This window comes from Rattus norvegicus, chromosome 18 (genome assembly GCF_036323735.1).
Source record: "Rattus norvegicus strain BN/NHsdMcwi chromosome 18, GRCr8, whole genome shotgun sequence".
NCBI classification, from domain to species: domain Eukaryota; kingdom Metazoa; phylum Chordata; class Mammalia; order Rodentia; family Muridae; genus Rattus; species Rattus norvegicus.
This window is the reverse complement of record NC_086036.1, coordinates 35,330,180-35,356,923: the sequence shown is the minus strand read 5'-3', so window position 1 is coordinate 35,356,923 and position 26,744 is coordinate 35,330,180. Positions and strand designations below refer to the sequence as shown.

Here is a 26,744-nt window from a genome sequence, read left to right as displayed (position 1 = left end):
GTGGCTCTCCAGGCCCTGGACACCTCTTCTGGGGTGGGGTGGGGGTTAATGCTTTCAGTTTTAAAAGGTTTGCTTTCTGCTTTTCCACTTACGTCCCCAAACATTCCAGAAGGGTCTTCTGAGGTGAAGGGGATTTCTGGTCTGTTTTGGGTCTGTTTACTTTGTTCTCAACAGTGACACAGCCTAGAATGAACTTCAGCAAAATAAAAATAGTTGATCTGGGCAAGGTTTGTTTCAGGATGTTTTCTTGGCTTTTGAGGATTCATGGTCCATGAATTGTGTGCTACTTTTTCCTCCCATTGCATAGCAGAGTATCACTGGCTACCCAGAAAGCACAGGGAGGGAATTCAAGGGTGGAGAATCCCAGTCTAGTCACAAGAATCTATGGGAATACTGAGTCCTGACATCTACATGTAAGACCTTTCTAACTCTTAGGAAGTTTTCTCATTTTAGGATGCTTTACCTATGCTCATACATTGATTTTTCTCCTCCTGGAAAATCTGTGTTTAATTCTCTTCATTTTGTCAGCTTATAAGACCTCGGTTACTCTTCCCAAGGATGTCTATATTCTAAAAGTGCTGAGTCCCAGGCAATTGGGAGGAACTAGAATAGCACTGCTGGGTGCTTTAAATATGCTTTGGCCAGATGAGATAAGGTTTGCAACTGCACCACCCTGATGACAGGTGTGGATTCCAGATGTGCCACTACAGGCCTAGATTCACTTAAATGAATGAAGAACGAGCCATTGACAGAGTTGAACTTTAATATGAGTCTGATAGGCATAGGGGCATGGAAGCTTTGGGTCACTCTGCAGAATTTTAATTCTGAGTTAAAACAAAATCATTGGGGGAAAACTAAGCTGGATAACTTTGAAAAGGTAGTTTGTTCACAGTCTGGTGGCAGCTCATCTTACTCAGCCTGCTAGTGTGTGAGTGAAAATCAAATGGCCTATGGTTGAAGAGCAGGAAAAATACATACTGAATGTTTTTGATAAATAAATACCTAAAATTGTAATTTTCTATTACTTTTTCTGTCTCTGAGATGTGTCTTCAGTAGGAGGTTTGCAAAATAACTGCTTACGACTCATGGGAAGACCAAAAAGCGTTACAGATGCATATTATGTCCCTCCAATATGAATTATTTTATATTATATGCTGAGTCCATTAAATAATAGCTGTGGGTTCCCTATGATAACTTCAGACATAACAAAATGAGTGTCTTTTATGTGCCTGAAATGTGCTAGATGGATGGATTTCTTTTTTATTTTGTAATTATGTTTATGCACAGGAAACTTTGCAGTGTTCATTTAACCCAGTTTAGAGGTAAGTTTTTGGCCTTGGCATTTTTCAGCTTGGATATGCAAGCCACATATTTAGGATGAGGGACATTACCTTCCCAGTGGCAGCAAATCTCACTGTATCTGTCATAATTGGCCAGATAACTCTCACCAACTTACCCAGAGCACCGCTGTCCTCTGAGTTAAGGCAACTGTGGTGCATAGCCTCCTATGGACAACCTGCCCCAGTCTGACCTTCCCCTTAATGATGCAGTAAAGGACCCCTATCTTGCCACACAGAGCAGGCAGGAAGACCATGAGCTCAACTGGGTCTTTGTCATGGGTAATCACCACCAGCTGAGCCTTCTTGATCTCTACTAAGGTGATGACTGTATTGAGCCCTGCTCAGAGGACAGATGGTCTCCTAGTTGGGACATCCCCTTTGCCAGCAGCTTTCTTCTAAGCATGACCTGTACCTGTGGGCAAGCTTAAGCAGCTCTGTAGCTGTCAGGGGTCTAAGCCTGTGAACTGGTTAACTTTCACAGGATGTACTTTGAGCCTTTTCTAGAGGATGACCCTTTGCCTCTGCAACCTGGTTCAGGGAAGCCATTTGACAAGGCAAGGGAGATCTCTTTGGGGCTGGATGTCCTGTCTGATGCAGAAGTTCGTAGGACTGTTCTTAAAACAGAGGACTCACCACCGTTTGACCTCCTGTTTCTTCTACAGGGTAAAGGCTAGGGAATCTCCATAGCTCTTCTTTCCTTTGGTCATGGAGCTCAAATGGAGAAAGTGATAGTAGATATTTTAGAAGGAAAAACAAGGAAAAAAGTGGGAGGAGATGGCATAAGCCTTCCCTACACCTGAAGCTTAAGAAAACGGAAACAGGATAATTAGTTATTCTAAGTGCTGGGCATGAACCCAAATCACTATCACCTTGAGCAACAGAGCAGAGCTGCCCTGATTCCCCAAGTGTTGTGGGTGTGAGGACTTAGTGATACAAGGTGCTAATGAACTCACTCAGACAATCCTGATACACTGGCATTTGTGGACCAGGGATGGATAACTTATTCTAGGCTGCTGTTATTCTCTGACTCTAGACTGCAATCCTATCCTTTTGAAGGCTCTCTCTAATGTCTAGCATTCTGACTATCTATCTATGTCTTTATTTTAATGGGAGATTTACCACATGGTAACCTGTATACTAAATGCTTACAATATAGTAATAATAATACCTTGTATGTATTATTTGTAAGTTATTGTTAAAAATATCATTGTACTTTGACTTTATTTTAGAGTAGGCTTTGACAAGCAAGTTTTTGTTTGCACTTTACCTATAAGGATACAGAAGTTAAACAAACAAACAATTAACTAATTTACTAATGTTTTTCTAACAAACTGGTGAGCTAAGACTCAAATCTCAGCATTAGGGTTCCAGAACTCCTGTTGTTTAACCATTCTACATTATTTTGAAACACAAAGATTCTGCTTGAGTTCTTTAGAGTGACGTCCATGAATCTACTTCACTCATGACCATGAAGGAACACTATTGCTTGTCATGAATGCTTTCTTATACACCCCTATGATCACCTGCCCAGGAGTGGCATTCTCACGAGCCTTAATCACTACTAATTAAGAAAATGTTCCTACCAGCTGACCTACAGGTCAGCCTTATGGAGAGGTTGTCCTTGTAGATGCATTATTTCAGTTAAAATTTCATCTTCCCAGGTATTTCTAGCTTTGTGTCTACTTGACAAAAAACAACTAGGACATTTAACCTGTATTCAACCTGACACAATATCACTACTAACAACTTTTCTTATTTGTCTCTAAATGAAATATGAATATTAATATTATAATTAAATTATTAATATTATAATTAAAATATTCCAATTGTTTTAAAAACTCTTATTGAAAATATTTTTACATAATATATTCTGGTCATGACTTTCCCTTCCCCAACTCTTCCCCACCCAACTCCACCCTCTTTAGAAAACAAATAACATGTAAATAAAAAAGGGAAACAGACCAGAATTAAAACAAAACAACACATAACAAAAACAAAGTACAAGAAACACACACACATTCTACACACATAGTACACACACACACACACACACACATATACACAGAGAGAGAGAGAGAGAGAGAGAGAGAGAGAAACAAAATTCAAAAGCAAAATCAGAAACCATAATATATGAGCAAAAGGCCAGCAAGACAATGCCCAAAAGGTAACGAGACAAAAGTCAACAAAAATGCCATTGAGTCATTGCGTTCATTTTGGGTTAGCCATCTACTGCTGGACATGGTATCTACCCCTAAGTATCGTTAATACTTTCAGTGAGATATTCCAACTTTTAAAACTCCCACTTTATTTAAAAAGTCAAACATTTGAAAGTCCAAAGTCTCTTTAAAATACTCAAAAATCTCTCTAAAATCCAAAGCCTTTAAAAGTTTAAAGCCTCTTAACTGTGGGCTCCTGTACAATCAAAGCTACTTTAAATACTTCTGACTTCAAAAGAAAGAAACCTGGATAACCCTGACAATAAGGTCAAACTAAACTTCAACAGTGCAAAGGTTCTGTGTTCACTGTCCAGGACCCACTCATGTTCCCTTGGGATCCAAGGCTCCTTTTTAGGTCTATTTTGCCAACTCTGCCATTGAGAGGACACACACCTTATCTCCTAGTCTCAAGATAATTCTATTTCATAGCCATTATCCTCCATGACCATCCCATAGTATTGACACCTCTAAAACCCTGGGTGTCTCCACTGCAATTAGTTTACACCTTCACCAGCAGTCTTTCCTGGGTTTTCTTCAGGGACAGGCCCTGCCACATGGTATCAAGCCTCCACTTTTATTTCTCATCATTCCCAGTACTGGGTCTTCTGCTGCAACTGAGCCTGCAACTTAACCAAAGACATTCCCTGCACTCTCACAGTGCCAAACTTCAGCTACAGTCCCTGAGCCCTTCATGCCTTCAAAACCAGACCATGTGGGAGAATCTTACATATCACTCAAATTTGGGTGTCAGCATTATTTAGCCCTCTCTGGGCCACAGCTTTTGTGTGCTGACCCTAAGGGTGTACTTCCCAAATGTTTTGCCTCTGATTCTGGTCTCTTGTTAGCTCCAGCCAATTCTTCAGCTCTAGCCGAATAGAACCACAAAATATCAGATGAGCCCTCTAGTCTTTAAATGAGTTTCTAACTACCCCCCTGAAACGTCAGAAGACAGGACTCTACTCTCTGCATTCTTACATTCCAAGCTCCTGAACAAGAGCCTGCTGAGGTCTGATCAATGGCTTTTCTAGCCCAAAGTTCAAATGCTACCATAATCCTACCAAATCATAGGGTCAGATCTGTCACAGCAATACCCCATGACCTAGTACCAATTTGTCTTAGCTTATGTTGTTAGGAGAAAGCACCGTGACCGAAACCACAATTCTGTAGCTCATGGGGCCCATAGCAAGTACAGATTCTCCAACATGCACTGTGAAAAAACATGGTGATACTTTCATTTTCCTGATGTTAGAATGCTAACTGTGACTGACCCAACTTTGTTTAAGTATGCCTAACACCCAATGATTCCAGTTCTCTGTGATCAGTCAAGCATGCATATTTCATATGACATATGATTTAATTCCATAAAGTTCTATGCTATCACTATTAGGAATAATTTGTAGACTGCATGCCTGGCTTGCTCTGGCCATCAGACACTACTGTGAGATTCAATATCTAATTCTGTGCATCAGAAAGCTCGGACTCATTTGATAGGGTTTGTGTGTCTTCCTCCTCCAGCTACAGCATGTAATTGATTTCCTTTTGTTTGTTCATTGTTCTTCAATGTCCATTCACACAGGCCATTTCATTTTATTCATGGACAATAATTGTGTTTATTCTGTTTTGCTAAATGGGGATAACCTTTTTCCTTTCCCTTCTTTTGAAAAGATCTCTCATGTGGAAGGAATGATGAGGTGTTCTATTGATCAGATTTCTAATGAGAGGGAAAAAAACATTAAATTGGCTGTTGATGTGAGTTGCATTCCACATGCTTTAATGTAAAAGCTGACAGCTGCTTTGGGTGACATTCTAGTGGAGGAGGGTCTTCTGATGATAACATTTGCGAAAGTGTCTTAGCTCCGTGCCAGTGTTTGAGAGTCAAGGATAGTGGAAACAGTTTTCATCTTTCAGTGATTGACTCTTCGACTCAAAAAAGTACTGATTGGGTTGTTTCAGTGCACTATGAACATGTGAGGCCTCATCCCCTTTTCACAAAAAGAAGTCAGTGATTGACAGTAACCTTTCCAGATGTTTAGCATCATCAGTGCTACAGGACAATTGTAGCATCATCCTACACATCCAAGCCTGAAAGACGTAAAATGGAGCCCTTTTTTTTTTTTGCCTTCTGCTTTGTTCCAGTGGTCTCAGGGTAAAATGGAGGATCTAAAAATGACCTTCATTTCAGAAAGAAGACATCTTTTAGGATAAAGATTTCAGTCGACTACCCCAAAGACTTAGTAATCAGGCGAGCATGAAGCCTGACTATCCCCTGCTTCAAATTTGGTCCACTATCCAAGTAGCAACCTTTGATGGGACCTTGACCGATCTTCAAATCTCATGATACACACAGATCACCTGGGAAGGCTTTTAAATGCATACTCTTAGGTCGTACTCCTAGAGAAACTGATTCATAAGGTCTTGTATGAGGCCACTGAACTTTGAATTTGGCAGCCCTCCCAAGTAGTTCTAACATAGGTTGATACAAGAGACACACTGAGAAATTCTCTTCCTTCATTCTGGATATCAGAGGGCTTTTATGAGAACAAAGAAAATGTAAGATCAGAATGTGTTTTGAGCACTTTCAAAGGAAACAAGAATACCAAAAATTAGAGGTCACAGTGCAGCCTCGTTCTCTGCCCCAGGCACTGACAGGAGTGAAAACCTCCCCTCTGTGTGTTAAAGTAAAGCCTGGAGTTTTCTCCCAGCACCCAGGAGTCTACAAAAGGATTTCCTAGGTGACTTTGATTTGTTGGGGCTTCACTCTGCTGGAAGCAAAATTGGTCTGATTATGAACAACTTGCTACAAGATGAAAGCCCTTTTCTCAGCTGCGAGAGGTGGGGGTAGGGGAATGTCAGGATGTGAGAGGGCTTGAAGCACAATGCAGGAACCTGGTACACTCTGGAAAGGAAGGGAGTGAGGTTTTTGTGCCACACTGAGCACAGGCATTATGTTCATTGATAAAAATTACATTAGATAATTAAATTTCTCCAAAAAAACCACAGATGGATAGAAAAAAAACAGAAAAAAGAAAGAAAGGATGCTTTACACCCCTTCCCTAATGCTAACCCGGTTAAACAGAGTTAATGAACTAGTAGAATTCTGGAAGAGCTAGTATATAGTAGACACAGAGAAGGAAAGTGAAAACATTGTCATACACAAGACCCTACTGGCCCTCAGTCCTATAAGCAGTGTGAACTCTCCTGGGGATACCAACAAGTGATGTTCAATTATGATCCAAGTAAAAATAAAATGTGCTGGAAAATGGTGAGCTGCCTAACACTTTGCAGGCTGGGTGTAGGAAAGACACCCAGAACAACCAGCAGCCAATGTACTACTTAAAAAACAACAAGAAGCAGCCAGATTGTTTAGATACATGCTTTATTCATGTCTTTGAGCTAATAACTTTGCCTTCCTAGATGAGGATGGGAAAAATCTCTGAGATCACTGTACCATGTCAAGGCCAGAGTAACACTAATGAAAATTCTATCATGGGATCCATTCTTCACTATGTCAGTAACGATTTGAGTGCATCTTCACACTACATTTCTGAGTGGGGATAATTGAGGCTCATCTGCTTACCCTAGCCTCACTCTCAGCTGCTACAGAGCTGGTTTCCTAAGCCTTAGATAGAGCATTCCTGCAGAGGATCCTGACACCAAACATGAGCTTTGTCAATGCATGTTGAATAAGTACAGTTGTTCCCCTCTGGAAAGTTATTCACTTTCAATGGTTTCTGTTACTATAGTCAACCATGATCGAAAAATAGTAAACAGAAAACTGACAGAAATAATACATACATTTCCATTTGCTGAGTATCAGGATTGAATCTCATAGTATCCCACTTTATTCCATCTTGAAATTGTTCAGCCTGTCCATCCTGGGTATGTTACCCACCTATTGACCATTTGGTGGTTATCTGTGAAGGTAACTCGGTCATTCTGTTCAACTAACCCTTAGTTAATTTGGTAATGGCTCCAAATCACAAGTGTGGAAAGCAAGAAGTCACCAAGACATAGAGATTAATTGTCCAGTTTTCAAGATCTCATAGAAACCAAACTAAAGTTCTGAATTCCACACTAGCAAATCATTTACTGCCTACATTCTACTACACAATACAGAGTGGGAGGAATGCTCTGTTCTAGAGACACTCATTGGGAGTTTATGACCAGCCTGCTCTTTGAACATGTTGGCAATTCAACAGAACACTTTGAAGGATGCTTTCAAGCAACAGAAAACTTCTACCAGAATATCTGGAAAGAAAAAGGATTATTATCTCTTATCTAGTTTGGCAAACACCTCCCTGTAAAGATAGCAAAAGACTGAGTCTTGTGAATTGCTGAGAATTCCAGCTAGAGGGGAAAGCTCCCAGGTGAGACCTTAGGTATATTAGGATCAGGCAGGAGGCCAATATATCTGAAGTTGAGCAAGCAAAGGAGGAATTCAGGAGAAACAGGAGTAGAGAGCTTAGGCAGACAGAAGGATCCTATGAACTATTGTACAAATCTGGACTTCTGTCAAAATGGAATGAGTATCCATGGGCTGTTAGCTGTTCTTTCTAGTGACCAGTCATGATCACATTGAAAGAAGCAACACCAGAAGGAGGGAACCCAGTTATGAGATTATTCTAGTGTTTAGTTTTATAGTAATTCCTGAGAACGTGAATGGCCAGAACTGATCTATTCCACTCATGACCCAGATTCTCTATGTCCCCTGCCCTATTGATGTCAGCTTTGTCTCTTGCTATCACACTTAGACCAAGTCACATCAGTGAAAGGATATCCTGCTTTTATTTTCCCAAAGAGCCTTTTCTACAAATTCTCAGAGCAAGTTTATTTTGGTACTCCCTGGCTATACCCCGAGTCGTCAGCGCTCTTCTCAACCAGCTACTGCTAGGGAGAATTGCATTAACCTAAGTACTTTACACATAGAAATAACCTTTCATTTGCCTGTGGGTCAGACTCCTCCTGCCTGAGTGCTAGACATCACAACAAAGTCTGAGTTGTATGAGGAGGAATGGGGTACAATTGAACTTGGCTCAACAATAGTATCAGATTCAGGCAAAAGTGGGTGTGGCTTAATCAGTGGTATTACTTCCACTGGGTTTCAAAGGGAGGGGTCATTACTTAATTCTTTTTTTTTTTTCGGAGCTGGGGATCGAACCTAGGGCCTTGCATTTGCTAGGCCAGCGCTCTACCACTGGGCTAAATCCCTAACCCCCATTACTTAATTCTTTATAGTGCATTTATCACAGGCTGGTCTGAGTGCCATATTTTCTAGACTGATTTGTCTTGCAGCTACTACTTAAAGTACATGAGATAGAATATTTGCCTTGTGTGTGCATATGAGTGTGTGTGTGTGTGTGTGTGTGTGTGTGTGTGTGTGTGTGTGTGTAAACTCAAAATTGGTATCAGGTATCTTTCCCAATTTCTTTTTTCTTGAGTAGGGCCTCTCAATGAACTTAGAAGCTGATTTGGCTGAAGTGGGGAAGTTGCTAGCAAGCAAGCATAAGGACGTGCCTGTCTCTGTTGAAATCTGGAGATTGTGTTATTTACTGGCAAAAACAACTTCTAGTTGTGGTGAGGTTCAGCCTTAGCACACACCTTTAATACAAGAGCTGTTTATTGTAAATAGGATTAAATGAAGTCAACCATAGGTCAAGAGATGGTACTAGCAACCAGGTGATAGGGAGTGAACATGTGGGAAAAAACCATAGAGGGTAAGACAGAATCAATAGGATGGGTAGAGAGATGCACAGGGAGTAGAAGAGAGGGACATTCAGTTTGAGTGGGGTGGGAAATAGTGCAGAGATGGAGAACTTCCTTTTCGGTCATCAGCTGAGGACGGTCAGCTAGGTTATTTTTCTGCCTCCCTGAGTTAGCAGGCTTTCATCCCAGCATCTGGCTCCCAAGTCTTTATAGGCCAATATGAAAGATTGAGATTTTGTTAAAGACAACAAAGTATCCTGTGCTGGGAATGAGCATAGGCGTTACAGAGACGCACTGGCATGCTTGGCTTGCCCATGGTGCAGGAGATCAAACCAAGGCCCGCATACTGGCATGCCAATCCAAGCTTTCATGGATAGCAAGCTCTCCAGCCCTACTTGCCTTTTTAGTAATGCAAATGAAGTGCATTAGTCATTCTCCTAGTTATTGCCTGTATTATTTGCTCATGGTACTCAAAGGCCCACAGTTAATAACTAATCATATCGCCTCTCTGGGAGTAGCTCCTAATTTCAAGTTCACACTTTTATGGAAGTGTTATATCTTTTCCTTTTTCATAGTTTTTTTCCTAACTTTTAATCTAGTTAGTAGTGATTTTGTGGCTAATTTTATAGCTCTATCACTAAATATAACTTTGAATTTCTTTTGCCTGCTTTGTCAATAAACATAAACTGGGCAGAAGTTGAAAACACAGCAAACCCTGAATTCTCCCAAATCTCTGGTGCAGTGGAACTCACCTTCTGATCCCACAAGTCAGCTTTGGGAAAGGAAAGCTCACAGCACATGGGAGATTTTTCAGTTGGTGACACAGCTAAAGATACTGTGCAACTTGACCATGTCAGAGCTGGGGTTTCTACATTCAGTGATCATTCTTTGTAGGTTATTTTTTATTATGAATATTATCTCCATAATTTTGCTAGGTGTTTGCATGAATGTGCTATATGTGTGTATGATGCAGACGTAGGAGTGTGCATGTCCACATGAACTGTCCCATGAAGAGTCCAGAGCAAAATGTTGGGTATCTTCCTTTATCACGATTGCGCCCTGTACCTCATTGCCTAGGAAGCTACCAGTAACCCAGAAGCTCACTGCTTGAGAAGGGGGAAGGGATGCAGGGGCCTGTGCAGAAGTCACAGGAGGATGTTCGGGGTGGTCCTCTAATGCTCTCTGCATTAGTTCCATGAGATGGGGTCTCTCACTTAAGCTGCATCTCACCATTATTCTCCTAAGCCCAAGTAACCCTGTTGCCTCTTTACCCACCAACATAGGGAATGCAAGTATGTGCAGCCATGCCTGGCTTTTTCTATGGGTGCTGGGGAACTCAGCTCCTTATGCTTGAGTATCAGGTTGCCCAGCAAAGTCTCCTGAGATCTGCCTATACCTGTGCCATAATGCTGGGATTACAGGCATGGGTAGCCACATCTAACTTTTTATGTGAGTGGTGGAACTCAAACTGTGATGCTCATGCTTGCAGAACAAGCCTTTATATCCACCATGCCACCTCTTCAGCTCCTTGTTAACTGTTTCTAAGGAGTCGTTATTACATATTACCAAGAATCCACTTAGAATTTGAAGTAGCCTTTCACAACATCATGGCGTAAGTCATTTTTCAGTGAGTGCTTCTTGTTCATCTACTCCATTAATCAACTGTACAGGTAATTTCAGTGCGGGCAGGTCTCTGCAAATGAAATTCAAGTGGTAATGATTTCAGAGTATTAATAGTAACCACATGTTTTCCAAGTAAAACTAATTTTAACATTTTAACATTTTAACATTTTAACAGTTTAACATTTGCACATGCTTCAGAGTCTACCTTCTTGCTGTGGTTGAGTGTATGACTCATGATAACAGCACCTTCCTGTCTCATGTACTGCAGAGGGTGTTTTTAAATGAGTAACCTACAGGGGGTAGGGCATGGCTCAGCAAGTAAAGGCATGTTGATACTCAATCGTTAAGATCTGAGATTCCTAACACCCACAGAAAAGACCAGGTATAGCTGCACATACCTACAACCTTAACGTTGGTAGGAAAAGAGGCAACAGGGTCATTGGGGCTTCTTGGCCTAACAACTTAGGAGAGAAACAGTGAAGTCCAGCTTAAGAGAGAGACCTCATCTCATGGTAATAATGGAGAAAGTATTAGAGGACCACATCCAATCTCCTCCTGTGACTTCTGCACTGGCACCTGCTTCATCCACACAATCTTCCCTTCCTCCCCCTTTGTCTCTCACTCCCTCCCATGCCCTCCCTCTCTCTCTCTCTCTCTCTCTCTCTCTCTCTCTCTCTCTCACACACACACACACACACACACATGCACACACACGCACACACGCATGTGCAAAGTTAACAAACTTTAGTTTTAAAGGCCAACTCTGAGGTTACTTTTTAGATATATGTATTATTTTTCATGGGAATCTCTACTGTGAATTCCTGGAAGAAACTTGAGGGGACTGGAGAAAATTTCACCACATTTGAGAATGTGAACCACGGTGAATGGGTTGCTTGAATTTGGATCCCAATGAATCCTCTTCCCATCACTTCGTATAGATTGCACATAACCTCATTATGTTGCCACTCCACCTTACTGCTATGTGAGGCAGTGACATGGTGCTTGCTCCTTCGGAGGCTTGTGAGGATGAAATGATAACCCGCATAAAGCATAAAGTGATAAATAAGATTCTAATAAACACTAAATCATGCTGGTCCTCTACACTTAAGGATGTATTTACTCCTTTGTATTCAATATGCTTGTCAAATTGGCCAAATGGCTGACAAATAGCCCTCAGATCCAGGTAGTCACTGAAGGGTATAAGCAATGACAAATCTCATCTTAACACCTGAGAAGGATCCTAAGTTCAGGTCCCACTGACTTGGTGCTATGAAAGCTGAAGAGAAATCATAGTCAGCACGCATACTCTGTTACTTAACACTTCTTATGCCTAATCAACATGCCATTAGCCATGTAGTGTTTCTGAGCCAGAGCCTAACACAATTTGAACACTTAGGCTCACAGCTGGTAGGTTGAAGAGAACTGGAAGATCAGTGCAAACTCTCCACATGTTGTGGACGGAGAATCTGGATACAGGAAGGAATAGCCACAATCAATGCTGGAGTTCACTCTTCCATAGTCCCTTGTGATGTTTCCATTGCTCAGCTTGGAATACCCAAGAAACAGTACACAGACCATATGAAGCTCAAGAAGGAAGACCAAAATGTGGAAGCTTAGGTCCTTCTTAGAAGGGAGAACAAAATACTCATGTGAGGAAATACAGGATGAAGAGTGGATCAGGGACTGAAGAAAAGGCCACCTAGAGACTGCTCCACCTGGGGATCCATCCCATATGCAACCACCAAACCCAGTCACTATTGCTGATGCCAAGAAGTGCTTGCTGACAGGAGCCTGATATAGCTGTCTCCTGAGAGGCTCTGTATCTTCTAACTGATACAGATGAGGATGCTCGCAGCTAACCATTGGACTGAACATGGGGACCTCAGTGGAGGAATTAGAGAAAGGACTGAGGTAACTGAAGAGGTTTGCAACCCTATAGGAAGAACAGCAATATCAACCAGTCATACCCCCCCAACAGAGCTCCCAGGGATTAAACTACCAACTAATGAGTACACACAAAGGGACCCATGGCTCCAGCCACATATGTAGCAGAGGATGGCATTGTCTGGCATCAATAGGAGAAGAAGCCCTTGGTCCTGTGAAGGCTCATTTCTCCAGTTTAGAGGAATGTCAGGGTGTTGAAGTAGTAGTGGGTGGGTGGGAGTGAGAGCATCTTCATAGAAGCTGGGGAAGGGGAGGGAAGAAAAGGGATAACATTTGAAGTGTAAATGTATAAAATATTCAATAAAATAAAAACAAACAAAAAAGAAACAGACTAAATCTTCACTGACCTTTCCAGTTAAAAAGCAAGAGATGGCTATTCAGCCTTTAAAATGAAGCAGTTGTGTTCGCTTCCACAGCACACATACTAAAGTTAGAACGATGCAGAGAAGATTAGCACAGCTCCTGCACAAAGATGACATGCAAATTTGTGAAGTGTTCCATATTTTTCCATCCAGAGACCACCACACCTTGGGACCCATCCAATCCACAGATACCAAACCCCAACTCTATTGCTGATGCCAAGATGTGCTTGCAGATAGGAGCCTGGTATGGCTATGCTCTGAGAGGCTCTACCAGCACCTGACTAAGACAGATGCAGATACTCAGATATTGGACTGAGCCCTGGGACACCTGTGAGGACACCCTGAACTCATTTTGATGCTCTAAATGAAAATTTGTATGCTATGATCTATTTTCTCAACAGCTCTTGTCCTTAAACCTTGAAAAAAACTCCCTACTATTCTTTCTGTTTTATGCCTTTGACTTTCTGAGATCTCACAAGCAGTAACGCGATGTTGTGATTATCTTTCTGAGACTAGCTTGCTTTACCTAGCATTGATGTAGGTTCATCCATGTTGTTACACACAGTGTGACTACTTCATTTGATTTTTTATTTTTTAAAATTATTTTATTTGTTTAAATTTCAAATGTTATCCTCACCCCCTACTTTATCCCCCGCTTTGCCTCTAAGAGGGTACAACCCACACACCCACTCACTTTTGCCTCACCCCTCTAGCATCCCCCTTCTCTGGGGCATCAAGCTTTTACAAGACTAAGCTACTAATGCCAGATAAGACAGTCCTCTGCTACATATGTAGTGGAAGCCATGTACCAGCTGATATATACTCTTTGGTTGGTGATTTAATTCCTGGAAGTTCTGAGGGGTCCAGTTAGTTGATACTGTTGTTCTTCCTATGGTGTTGTAATCCTTTTCAGCTCCTTCAACCCTTTCCCTAACTATTCATAGGTGTCCCAGGGCTCAGTCCAATATCTGAGTATCTGCATCTGTCTTAGTCGGGTGCGGGTAGAGCCTCTCAGAGCATAGCCATACCAGGCTCCTATCTGCAAGCACATCTTGGCATCAGCAATAGAGTTGGGGTTTGGTATCTGTGGATTGGATGGATCCTAAGGTGTGGTGGCCTCTGGATGGAAAAATATGGAACACTTCACAAATTTGCATGTCATCTTTGTGCAGGAGCTGTGCTAATCTTCTCTGCATCATTCCAATTTTAGTATGTGTGCTGTGGAAGCGAACACAACTGCTTCATTTTAAAGGCTGAAAAGGCATTTCTTGCCTTTTAACTGGAAAGGTCAGTGGAGACTTGGTCTGTTTCTTTTTATTTTTATTGTATAAAAAATAATTTTTAAAAATTATTTTATGTGTGTGTATGTTTTTCCTGCATGTATGTCTATGTATCGTGTGCATGCCTTGTACCTGCGGAGGACAGAAGAGGGCTTCATATCCTCTGGAACTAGAGTTACACACAATTGTGAGCCATCATGTGGGTGCTGGGGATCAAACCTGGTTCACTGGAATTGCAGCCTGTGTTCTTAATTGCCAAGCATCTATCCAGAGCCCAAGGAAGACAACAGGACAAAGGCCATGTCTATCTATCTTGTTCATGTCATACCATTCCTGGAACTCTTGAAAAACCAGCAATCTTAATACTAAGACTGATTCTCAGCACTGGGTAGATGCAGCATTGTAGGTGCTGGGAACTAATTGAGTCAGGCTTCCTTAGTTCAGGCAGCAGTGGAGAAGCATAGATCCAGCAGACACATTCAGCCAGCTCTGTGATCGAATTCTGTAACCTGTGAGTATGGCAGTCCATGTCTCTATGCCTTTCTCTTTATCAGTACAAACAAGAAGTGAAGATACTTCAAGGGCCCTTGTGAGAATTAAATTAGCTAATTCATGTGAAGTATTTAACAGTCCAGCATAAAATACTAACTCTGCCCTTGATAAAGCCCAATCTCTAGTTAGTTTCGATGCTTATTTTCTCATACCGACAGCTCAGTAAAGGAGATTTCCTAATACCAAGGTTTGGGGTAGAGGAAACTGAGATGGCAACATCTTAAATGACTATTTTCTCCCAACCTATCAACTGTAACTTGAGAAACCTGTAGTTGAAACCTAGAAATGTAAACCACGGTGACTGCATGTGGCAGATAGTCACGCAGGTTCTGGAGTTAGCTTGCTAAGTTTGAGACACACTGACATTCCTAGTATGTGTCATTGTTGTGTGGTAAAACTTTTCCTAGAGAGATACAACCCACATCTATTCAGCATATATATTAAATATATGACAGACCAATATACCTTTAACACCAAAGTCCAACATGGTGAACCATGAAACTTATTGGAGTTATTTACAGGAATGTGACTGAGTGGTTACATACAGGAGCAGAAATTACTCAAAGACAGCTGTATCACCAAAGCCTACAACAGCATGGTTGACAGGTCATGAAAGCTAGGAAACTTGAAACACACTGCATAGCCTGCAGTTGGCTCAACATGTTGAAAAGCACCTTTTCCAAGTGACTCAATTGGTTTAAATCTCTTCCAAGACAATTTGGCTGGTCTCTGCTTCTTCAAGTCAGCTGGTCTGGTCTTAGGCTTCTTTGTACCCTGGATGAGATTCCTCTTTGCAACTTGTCTCTTTTCTTTCTCTGAAAGGGACTCTCAGTGTTTATTATTTACTCTGGAAGAAAAGGGCCTAGTGAGTCTGGTCAACTTCAGGAACTTCCTGAGGCTATTTTGAGTTGTTTGCCTTTGTGTTTAAGGAGTTTTACTACAGTCTCATTGGAAACTGTTATGCAATGGTCATTATAAAGGTTTTAGAGTCCTTATGTTCCAAGAATAATAGACAAGATGTCACAGAAGGGTATCCAGCTTTAAAATGAGAGCTTCCATCTGATCACTGAGCATGGGATCTGGCCTTTAACTCCCTACACACTCTCATCTTTGCTTCTAATGGTAATGGCTATAGTCAACTCTAGATACTTACTCCAAAAGCCTCCCCAAGCTGAAAGTCATCCTAAGCTCTGCTCTCTTAACTTCCTAGATGTAGACACTCACCTGCACTAAGTCCTGTGCATTCTGCCTCATAAACATTACAGTCCCTTGAAACTCTCAGACACCTCGCTATCTCTTTGTCACCATCCTGCTTTGAATTCAATCTTGATTTGTCCCAAATATCTTTATCTTAATCACTTCCAATCTACTGTACAAAGAAGGAAAGCCTTTCTAGTCTGCACAGTAGCTGGCTTAAACAAGTATTTATTGAAAATACAGATGCATGCTTATATTGGTATCGTCTCTATAATCAGCATGAAAAACAAATAAGACAAGAGACTCTTAAGAAATTCATTTTGTGGCATTTCTTATCACTAAGTTCCACTCCTCATCAGTATACTTGGTTGATAGAATGATTTCATTTTTAAATGATTAATCAAAGACTAGACCCATCAATGTGCCATGTATCGACAATTGCCTGAAAGGCCAAGTTAGACTAAAAGATGCACACATTTGTGTGTGTGTGTGTGTGTGTGTGTGTGTGTGTGTAAGTGTCAAAACACTTAAAAAGCACTGATGCAGAGAATTTATATACCACATGTATGGGAAATCAGGGTGGAGAAAACAAAGTCTAGTGTGTTCCAATCAGAGTTTGTGTTATCTTTGCGTAGCTAGTGTGATCTATCCTCAACCTAGGTCTTTGATACCATGTTTCTATAAAGCAGACTTCTTCCCCATCCAGAACAACAGAATGTGATTTCCCTTCCCATCCCCAGATAATATTTCCCAATGTCAGAAAACACTTGTGATTGCTATGACTTGAGTGAGGGCAGGAACACAAGAGAAGGAGAACTTGGCGTGAGAAGGAGAATAACATCACTAAGCATCCTACGGTGCAGAATGGTCACTCCCCAGTGCTACATCACCCTACCTAAAACAGCATCATTGATGCTGGTTATGTGGAGTCTGGTGTCAAGCAAAACATACAGACTAAGACAACAAGATAAACCTTTATGAACCCTCTGATGTAGTATAGATGCAGACAGAGTGGCACATGATACTTGAGTTACTCACATGCAGTTTGGTGTGGACAGTGTGATACTCCCAAGGGGAAAACGTTCGTTCTGAATGAGGATATCATTCCTGGAAGAACAGCGGAGTGTTTTTTCCTTCATGGCTTACTGAAGGATTTATTGTTATAGCTTTTCAAAATAACAGGAAAATGGGTTAAAAGTATCTTGTAGAAAAACCATTAAATCCAATCTCTGAGAAGCCTTTTCTACACCTTTTAAGGGTGCCTGAAGGCGTCAGAAAATGAAGATTTTCTACCTGGATTCATGGATTGGCCTGTCTTAAAATTCTCTCTAATGTTCTCCTCTGTCCACAAAGAGATATGGGCTGAGTCCTAGGGAATGCTCAAAGGTCACAGTAGCTATCCCAGTGAGAGAAATCCTTGAAAAATGCTGTTATTATCTCAGCATGAGGATTTTTTTCATATCACTCATTATTTAATTAAGACCCAGGGTTATGCAAGAAGGAGGAAGACAGTGCCATTCTTCTCAAGTAGCCAAACACACATTCTAACCTTGGGATGCCTTCTTTGGAAAGACTTTGAGGTGATGTACATATTGAATGCCCAGACTGCTGTTGTCCAGGGAGTCCACTATTTCCAAATGAGAAATAATTAATGCATAGTCTAAACACAGCAGTTGGAATTTGCTTTACTTATTTAGAATATGTTCTATTATACATTAGCTTAGAATAAATTGGGGCAAGGGAATGAATGAACTGGAGTACTTTAACCAAACTAATGTTTTTCCCATTACCTCCTATTCCTAGAATATTCTTGCAATTTGTCTCCATACTTTAAAGTTTATTTCAAAGCTCATCTAAAAACACTGCAAATTCCAGGAACTCATGAAATCTGCCCTAATTTCCTAATTAGGCACAGGGATTTCTTAATCTGTGTTCTATCTGTCACTATGGTATGGCCCTTGTGTATTTTATGATATGCTGGTGTTTTTAGTACCTCATTTACTTTCCCTCTATCTCTTATTCCTTTTCCTGATTTGTTCCATGTTTCTTGTTCATGTGTATGTTCTGTACATTATGAATTCATCCAAACCCACGTTCCCTGACACCATTCAATGCATATTGAACCCCTGCAGTCATGAAGCAATAGGTGTGTGGATTGGGTTAAATTTCTGCTGTGTGATAATAGAGGTCCTTAACAAGTTCTTCCTTTCAAATGGATACAAATGTAGACTTTACCATGCCTGATCAAACACTCACAGATATGAAGTTCAATCTAATTTATGGTGCGTTGGCCTAGACTGAATGGAGATAATTTCAGATCAACTAACCCAGTCAAGTGTCCTCATGTCCCCGCAGCCCTGGGTAGGTGTGAGTCAGACCTTTGCACTGGAACCTCAGCCTTCCACCCAGTTGTCTAATCTCTCTGTAAATCCCTTCATGTATAAACGGATAAGGTTGTTTACTTTCTCCTAAAGTTTTTAAAGAAGTTTGAAGGGAATATTCTAGGCTGTGTGTGCTTAGCAGAGTGATAAGGACCTAGTAAGAACTTGGAAGAACTCAAGAACTGAACGTTACTCTTATTACAATTTTTATCATCATCTATTAAAACTAAATCCATGTCTAAAGTAAATTAAACTAAAGCCATGTCTCAGAGCTTCTCAATATTGTAGTTTTGGCTTGCACTGGTGTCTCTCCATCAATATGGAAGTACTATTTATCTGCTCCCTACAGATTCTGTGAGATGGCTGGATGTGTGTGTGTGTGTGTGTGTGTGTGTGTGTGTGTGTGTGTGTGTGTGTGTGTGTGTGTAGGAAACCTGCTTGACTTCACTAGGCTTCGGCTCATGTAGCCTGTTCAATGAGAGCCAATTATCTTCGGTCAAAACCAACTACATTTTGTTTCTTCCTTTGCTGTGTGGTACAACTGCTCCCTAAACTGAGCCTGTACTTAATGTCCAAGTCCCCTTAATCATATCTTCAGCTGGCCCTGTCTCTGTTGCCTTTGTCACACACCAAGGAAGCCAGCAGGATAATTGGTCTAGACTGCCAATCAAACATATGAATTACATCACTGGTGATGACCCTGATAGGTCTAAGTGTATTAGTGTGAGGGTATGAGCACACATAGCATCTGTGGCTCGTCAGAGCTTGCATTACAGTGATGAAACAGAGCTGGGGATGTGACCTCCTAGCATGTTGGTTGCCCTGGCACCCAGCATGATAAAAACTAAAACAGAAAAGGCAGGGAAGAAAAAAAAGTGTGTTGTTTTAGAAAGAATTCAATACTTAAATTCAGAGAGAAAGATTGTCATGAATGTAAACTGGCTAGGGTAAATAATTTACAGCTTCTCTCCCGGTGTATAGATGCCTCTTATTTAGAGAAGTTACTCCTGACCATCTGGGTAAAGCAGTCAGTCTTCCATGCCCTCAACCTTACTTCCCAATCTCCTTTGTACCATATGAAGTCTCATTGTTAGTAGAATGCTTATTTTTTTCACTGTCTCACTCATAGAGAAAGCTACTTTAATCCACCGAGTCCCTGGTGGCTAGGAAATTGGTTGAGTATCCAATACCTGTTGGGAAGCTCGTGTGAATGTGTGATTCCGTTTTGGATGTTGTTTTGTTTTGAGGCAGGGTCTCATTAGGTTGCCATGGAGCTCCTTCATATCTGAGGCTGACCTTGAATTTTTATCTTCTTTTCTCTACTTCCCAATACCAAGACAAGGCAGTGTCATCATGCTCAGTTTTATGCATGCAGGGGATCAAACTCAGGGCTTTCTGCACGTCACGCAAGCACTCTAGTGCACACATGAGTTAAATCTTTCTTCCATATCAGAATTTACTATGCTGTGGGTTCACAACTAACTAGAAAATAGGAAGACTGAGCTAGAAATGGTCAAGTTCTGCCTATTCAATATAACTCAACTCTATCCAACATGTATTCATGTCACTCTGGAGTGTTCTAGAAAATGAATTCTGAACTCAGATTTCAATAGACAGAAGTCAAATTTCTACCTTCCTGCAAATTAATCTGGCTGGCTTCAGATAGCAAACAGAGTTACCAATGTAATTGAATTACACTTAATTCTGTATCAGGCAGACTTCTGAGCACTTCATTGGATTGTTTTATTCTTATTACAGACTTTACATTCAGAATGAATATTATGCCTGAAGAAGGGGACAGATGATTTACCTGTCTTCTGTTCTCTAGATTTCTGAAATAAATAGATGCTCAATAAATATGAACCCTAATTAGTAAGTGTTTTGAAAGGGGTAGGCAGTATCTGATAGAGTATGATAAGGGGATACAGACCTATCCAGTGCATTATTAAACCTGTCCCTCAAGGTGACATTTTACTTAAGGTTTCATAGTCCAATGGTAACTTGCTTTGACTTGAAAGTGAAAGCAAGAGCAGGCTCCTCTGGGTTGGTCAGAAAAAAGCTACCTTTTCCCACATGGGGTTTTTAGCAAAATGAAAAATAAAAACAACAAACCTAACTGCACAGGGGATTTAAAAGCTACAGGAGGAGTCCTCCATACTTTCCCCACCAACTCCTGCTTCAGTGAGAGCAGGATGGCTCCTGTGGGGGTCAAGCAGTCAGGAGGCCAAAAGTCCACGCACCCTGAACAGGAGATTCAGCTGAGACTTGTCAGAACAAAGTGATTGCTTCTGAGCGCCCCAGAGTTCTGTCTACAGAAGTTTGGAGCAGTCAGTTCTCTAACATAGTACTCAAGAAACTTGATTGCTTTTATCTCTCCCTTGTTTGATGTCTAAATCTCCCTGGTATAAAACATCTGGGGGAATTTCTCTCTGGACTCTACAGGGCTCCAGAACCTTCTGAAATTGAACCTAACATGGATCACTTTAACTTTCCTTCCTTCTAAGTCTATAATTTTCCTATTGGAGACTTGTTTTCTACTCTGGCTTCCAAACCCCGAGACACACCACCAACCCCACCTCTGCCATTGCCATTTCTTCTTAAGACTTAAAACCTTTCCAGTGACCCTAATGTTCTCTCTGTGCTAAAATCAGAGTTATCAGAAGAAATTACCCTTTTAATTTAGGTGACTATTAGCTCTTCATCTGTTATGACCATCCCCTCCCAGTGATAGGGCTATTTGTAAATAGCACCTAAAGGCAGAAGTGTGGATGTCTAACATTAGCCATTAGGGCTGTATAAGCCCAATGAATTTCCTCATATCTCCTTCTTGCAGCCATGGCTACCATGAGACTGCATTAGCCTGCTCTTATCTGGACTGTGCGATCCTTTGTAGCAGGGATCCTACCTTATACTCAGAACCCATCACTTCAAAGGCCTGATCAGCCATCTCAATGACTTTAAACTATTGGATGAAATTGGCAAGGAACATGGTTCAGGACAAGAGTACTGGGGGGAAACATTCAGCTGTGCTAACCCATAAAAGTAAAACATGAAACTAAACTCCTTCCTGAACAGGCTTTTGAAGCTTTGAAGTATTTTGTTATCCCCACAGGATCTGAATCAACTGGTCCAGCACTGTAAGAACCTAAATCATTACTAGATAGTTCTAGGGCAGCAGCATGTCCCCTTTCAAATAATTCATCATGTCTTCACAGTCTGTTTTTTCTTCTGTAAAATGGGGTTGGTGAGAAGATCAAGGAGGAAAAAAAGCAGGAAAGCAGGCAGAAGCGAAGGATGCTTCGTATGTTTGCCCAAGGACAGTCCCTGAAGGAAGTTTCCTGGTTTTTCTCCCCTCCCTATTCTTCACAAGGACAGGTAGGGATTTCGGACACTAAATCAACCATTTTAAATTGTGTTGGGGAATTTATTTTCACCTGAAGCCAAAGAGTGCTGAGAGTCTCAGCAGTGGGTAAGGGTTAGCAGTGTAAGGGTTAGCAGTGTCTTTCCTGGGACTTGAACACAAGACTGTGGGTCTCTCCCTATTGATGGGGGAGACAGTATTTGATTTGTTTCCTTTTGTTTTTATTTAATTTGCTGCAGATAGATATGGACAAAACAGTTCTCTTTGTCTCTCTCTCTCTCTCTCTCTCTCTCTCTCTCTCTCTCTCTCTCTCTCTCTCTCTCTCCACTTGCCCCTTGCTGTTGATTCAGAAGGCACCTCCTGCATACAAGACTACTGCACCCCTGATGTTAATGCAGAATGGAAGTTTGTGGTTCCACGGCTGCCATAATGGCTTTGGTTGAATGATCTATGTTTCACTTATATATTTTGATTTACTTATTCATCTGCTTATTGAACTAAAATCCAATGAGTATCTGCTTTGTGCCAGGTACTGGTTCCACAGATGAATTAGACATTGATGTCTCCCTGGAACAGTTTCCAATAAGATTGTATAGGTGTGACAAGTAATTACAGCACTATTCTCTGACTGAGGGTAGCTCTTGCTACTAATAATACAAAGAACCAAGCTTATGAAGCAGTGACTGCAGGAAGCAAGGATCCGTGGGCATGTGGAGTCCTGAGAGTCTGTGTGCAGATGGCACAGGCACCACCATGTCACATACTCCAGTCTTAGACTCATGGAGAAAATAGCAAAGCCTTCTCAAGAGTGAAGCACAGGAGGAAATGGCAAAGCCGTCCCTTCTGATTGGTGTGTGGTTATGGACAGAATGCAGAAAATGCCCACCATACTTTCTCCATCCACCCACGAGTCATTTCCCTCTTGAAGACTGCTAAAGCCTGTATACTGTAAACTTTGCCTTCTTGTTTATCTTTGTACAAAAACTCAGCCTCTCTGGTAAACTCTATGTAATAAACATGCTAAGCTTTAAAAAACATTGAGATTTCTCCAGTCAAGAACTGCCTGCAAACTACCCAGTTCTAGCTTTTTGTCTGTCTGTACGTCTCTGTCTGTCTGTTTTTCTTGACTTCATTCCCTGTTGCCCCAGTCAGGTGCAAGTCCCTGGAGGCCATGCATAGACTGGTCAATGTACGATTTGCTAATTCCTGTGCATGTATCATTCTGCTCACCCTCACAATACTGTATGAGATTTCTTTATTACCCTTATCATCATGCTATTTGGCCTCACGTTGCCTAAGGTCACACTGTGAGTCCAAGTCAAGAACTCAGAAGGCTGTCAAACTTCAATGCCACAGTCTTAACCACACCCACCACTCAGAGGCTCTCGGAGGGGTATATGGTCAGAGATGATTAAACTGGCACAGCAGCAATGTGGGCGTTTATCAAATGCCTGCAATGTGCTATGTGTTTTATACTTAACTATCTCACTTTTTCCAAGAATACACATGCCAAACCTTGTTTTTTCCCCCATTTGACAGTTGAAGAAACAGCAGCCGTGTGTTAAATGGCCACACTCTGCTTCACTGCTGATCAGAAATTGAATGTGTGTCTCCTAGGAAGAACCTACACCCGCCCACTCCATGCTCCTGGGTTCTAAATTTGAAGTCATCACAGGGCAAACGAGATCAGTTAGGTCCATGGTTCTCTACCTTCCTAATACTGTGACCCTTTAATACCATTCTTTGTGTCGTGGTGACCCCCAACCATGGAAGTATTTTGTTGCTACTTTATAATTGTAATTTTTCTATTGTAATGATTAATAATGTAAACATCGGATATGTAGGATATCTGATATGTGACCCCAGTGAAAGGGTTGTTTGACCCCCAGAGGGGCTGTGACCCAGAGGTTGAGAACCACTGACTTAGGCATTTTCAAACTGCACCTTACTAGGAATGGCCTACTATGCTAGGCTATGGGTTGAAGGAGATTTTTATGGTGATCTCTGTACTAAATGGACTGGCTCTCCCAGCCAGGTGTTTGTGTTTAGGTTGTGATAGACCAGAAGATGGGGGTGGGGGGAGCAGTGGGAGTGTCTGTTTACATGCTCATGTTCTGCCTTGCTTTATAATTCCTCAGTCATATTCTCACCTAGACATGTAAGCACACTTCCTTGGTGCTCAGTTAAATACAGTAGAGAGCCTGTGATGTCCTAAAAACAGTTCTGAGGTTTTCAAGGCACTTCTTATTTTAAATCTTATTTTTAAAAGCCCCTTTCAGGGGAATATCTGCTTTCTTTCACTGACTATTTAAATCATTCCCTTGTGTGCCTGAATACAGCACAAAGGACATTCGCTCTTTCTCTTCATCATATACAATAGCGTCTTTGACAGAACTTATAAATCCCAAGCTGCGGCCCTGTGAATGCTTGCTTTCCAGTGGCAAGGCCCCTGAAGTCACTTTATTTTATGCACCCAAATTAAACCAACCCCAAATTAGTGTCCAGTGTGCTCTCTCTCTCTCTCTCTCTCTCTCTCTCTCTCTCTCTCTCTCCCTCCCTCCCTCCCTCCCTCTTCTCTTCTCTCTCTTCTTTCTCCCTCTAACTCTCTGAATTTTGGAAAAGTTGTATAATTCCCGGGTTAGCTTGGTTTCGATATTTTTCTATGTCATGAGGGGCATGAGCTGTCGTAGGGTCACTTCCCTTGAGTTGGCCTCGTCCCTTGTGCTGTGGCTTTATATTTGTACAGAGAGCAGATCAGGACTAAATTCATGTTTCGGTGCTACGGCTTAGGGTGGGGGTGGAGGGTATCAGGCACAGGGGGATGCTATAATGGAACACAGAATCTTTCTGTGTTAGCCCTCCACCCCTGACTCTCAACCCAGATTTTGGCTTCACCTAAATGATAAATGGCCCTATTGTTTAATCTTTAGAATTAAAGAGAGAGGGGGGGTAAGAGAGAGAGAAAAAGAACTAAATCTAGATTAAACTCAGGACAGAGACCCGTTTCATTGCACTGTACTTTAATATTCCTGAGATCCATGGCATTGCGGGTGGCTCCTTTGAATAGCCAACCCCTCCAGGGCAGAACACTATGCTGTCTTTGTTTAATCTGATCTTTCAGCTAAACAGGAGATGGTCACTCATCCTCACCACTCCTGTGTCCGACTGCACTGCTACTGCTGAGAAACAGACACGCGGGGAAAGGTAGAGGCTTCAGGCAGAACATTTCAGCGTGTGTTTACAGGCAGGACCGACTTACTCAGCAATCCTGCTCGGAGGAGCTTCAGCCAATGAAGAGGCTCTATCCCAGCTTGCTTGGGGGCTTCTGAGTTTGAGCTGCCTGCAGAAATGTAAGGCATTGCTTCCTAGCGCTGATGGCAAAATGGGACCCATCTCCAGTTATTCCTTGGGCTTCCCAGCTCTGCAGATCTGGGAGAGAACCTACATAAACATATTGGTGATGTAGCCAGCTTTCAAGGCTGAGAGAATCCTTATGGATTCGGGAGACTGGTTTTTCATTTAGAATTTTCTTTTTCCTTTGGAAGATGAAATGCTTCTCTCGTTACCTGCCTTATATCTTCAGACCTCCAAATACCATCCTCTCTTCCAGCTGCCACACTGAAGGTACAGATCAGAGGGGGAGAGTGTCTGGGTGGGTGGGACAAAGTGGGCTGGTGTCTGACTTCCCACAGGTTCTGCTGACGCTGCTGGCTTCTGCAGCTTACTAGATGACTGTCGTCCCTGGGAGGGCTTGCATCTGATATATAGATCTGTTCCGAAAATCAGCCTGCCTCCTCAAGGAAAGGGAAGTATTTTCTGAAGAGCAGGATACTGTTGCAAAGGTGATCTCTACGCTGGCAGCTGTTCTGAAAAATCATTCAGAAATATTTCGGCAATCTCCCTTACTCTATTTAACATGCAAACAAGTCACTGGAACTAGTGCTGAGGAAAAACAATCAGGGGGTACTGCCACGTACATTTATCCTAGCTCTGTTTTGTCAATGTCTGCTTAATAACTTGGTGCATGCCCAAGAAAGCAATTAGCAAAATAGAATTAGCTTAGTCTGTGACGGTGGAGTACTGGTTGTTGAACTGGAGCACTTCAGTCTATACTTGCGTTGCTGACTTCTGGTACTTTCTAGAAATCTGTTTTGTGGGGTTCTCAAGTTAATTCCATGAAAAAAGCATGGGCTGGGCCTTGTACAAAATTTCCCTGGTCTCTGCTTCTGTCTTCGACTGCCTCGCCGACTTCTAGCCGGGCATGACATGTACACATGGGTGTGTACTTTCTGCATGCATATGGGTGTGCGCCTGGTAAACATCTGGCAGTACCTCTTCCACTCAGCGCCACAGATCTCAGCATTTCTCAAGCAAGGAGCTGGTTGCATAGCTTGCCTGTGTGATCTGCCTGTTTCTTTGGGTCTGATGCTTGCTGGAAAGTGCAATTTCATGTAAAGCAAGTAAGCTGGATAGTTTTCAGCTGGAGGGCTCATCCTAAAAGCAGAACTGTATTAAAAAGGACGATGAAGGAGAGTCCAGCTCAGTCCGGCATCATCTTTCAGGATGGAGGGGGTGATGATTAGCCTGCTCTGAAACCACCCGTATTTGTCATTCTTGCAGTGGGAGTCTGGGACCCGGGGGCTGTGTATAGCAAATGAGAGAAGCAGACTTTTTTTCATGAAGTGGATTTCTGATCACTTCCTACAGGAAAAGGAAGTACATGTTTGGGGTGACTTTAGATTTGAGACTGGGAGTGGTTATTTACATGATTTATCGTTTATATTT

The 26,744-nt window shown here is 41.8% G+C and overlaps 1 protein-coding gene and 2 non-coding genes across 6 annotated transcripts in view; 2 read left to right on the top strand and 1 right to left on the bottom strand.

Annotated features, from left to right (window-relative positions):
* Ppp2r2b (protein phosphatase 2, regulatory subunit B, beta) overlaps positions 1-26,744 on the top strand; it is a 452,614-nt gene that overhangs the window by 376 nt on the left and 425,494 nt on the right. Inside the window, exon 1 of one of the 4 annotated variants that reach the window (XM_063277526.1) lies at positions 1-25,583. The exons of 1 other annotated variant lie outside the window; for it this stretch is intronic. Coding sequence is in view for 2 of the 3 variants with exons in the window: in XM_039097058.2 (XP_038952986.1) it covers positions 25,505-25,583 (79 nt within the window). In the remaining variant the exon portion in view is untranslated. The remainder of the gene's footprint in view (positions 25,584-26,744) is intronic. 2 more of the 4 variants (XM_039097058.2, NM_022209.4) reach the window with 2 other exon arrangements.
* Positions 13,227-13,333, top strand: LOC120098436 (U6 spliceosomal RNA). Its single transcript, XR_005496597.1, has one exon. It is a non-coding gene; the product is annotated as a U6 spliceosomal RNA (small nuclear RNA).
* Positions 14,316-14,422, bottom strand: LOC120098433 (U6 spliceosomal RNA). Its single transcript, XR_005496594.1, has one exon. It is a non-coding gene; the product is annotated as a U6 spliceosomal RNA (small nuclear RNA).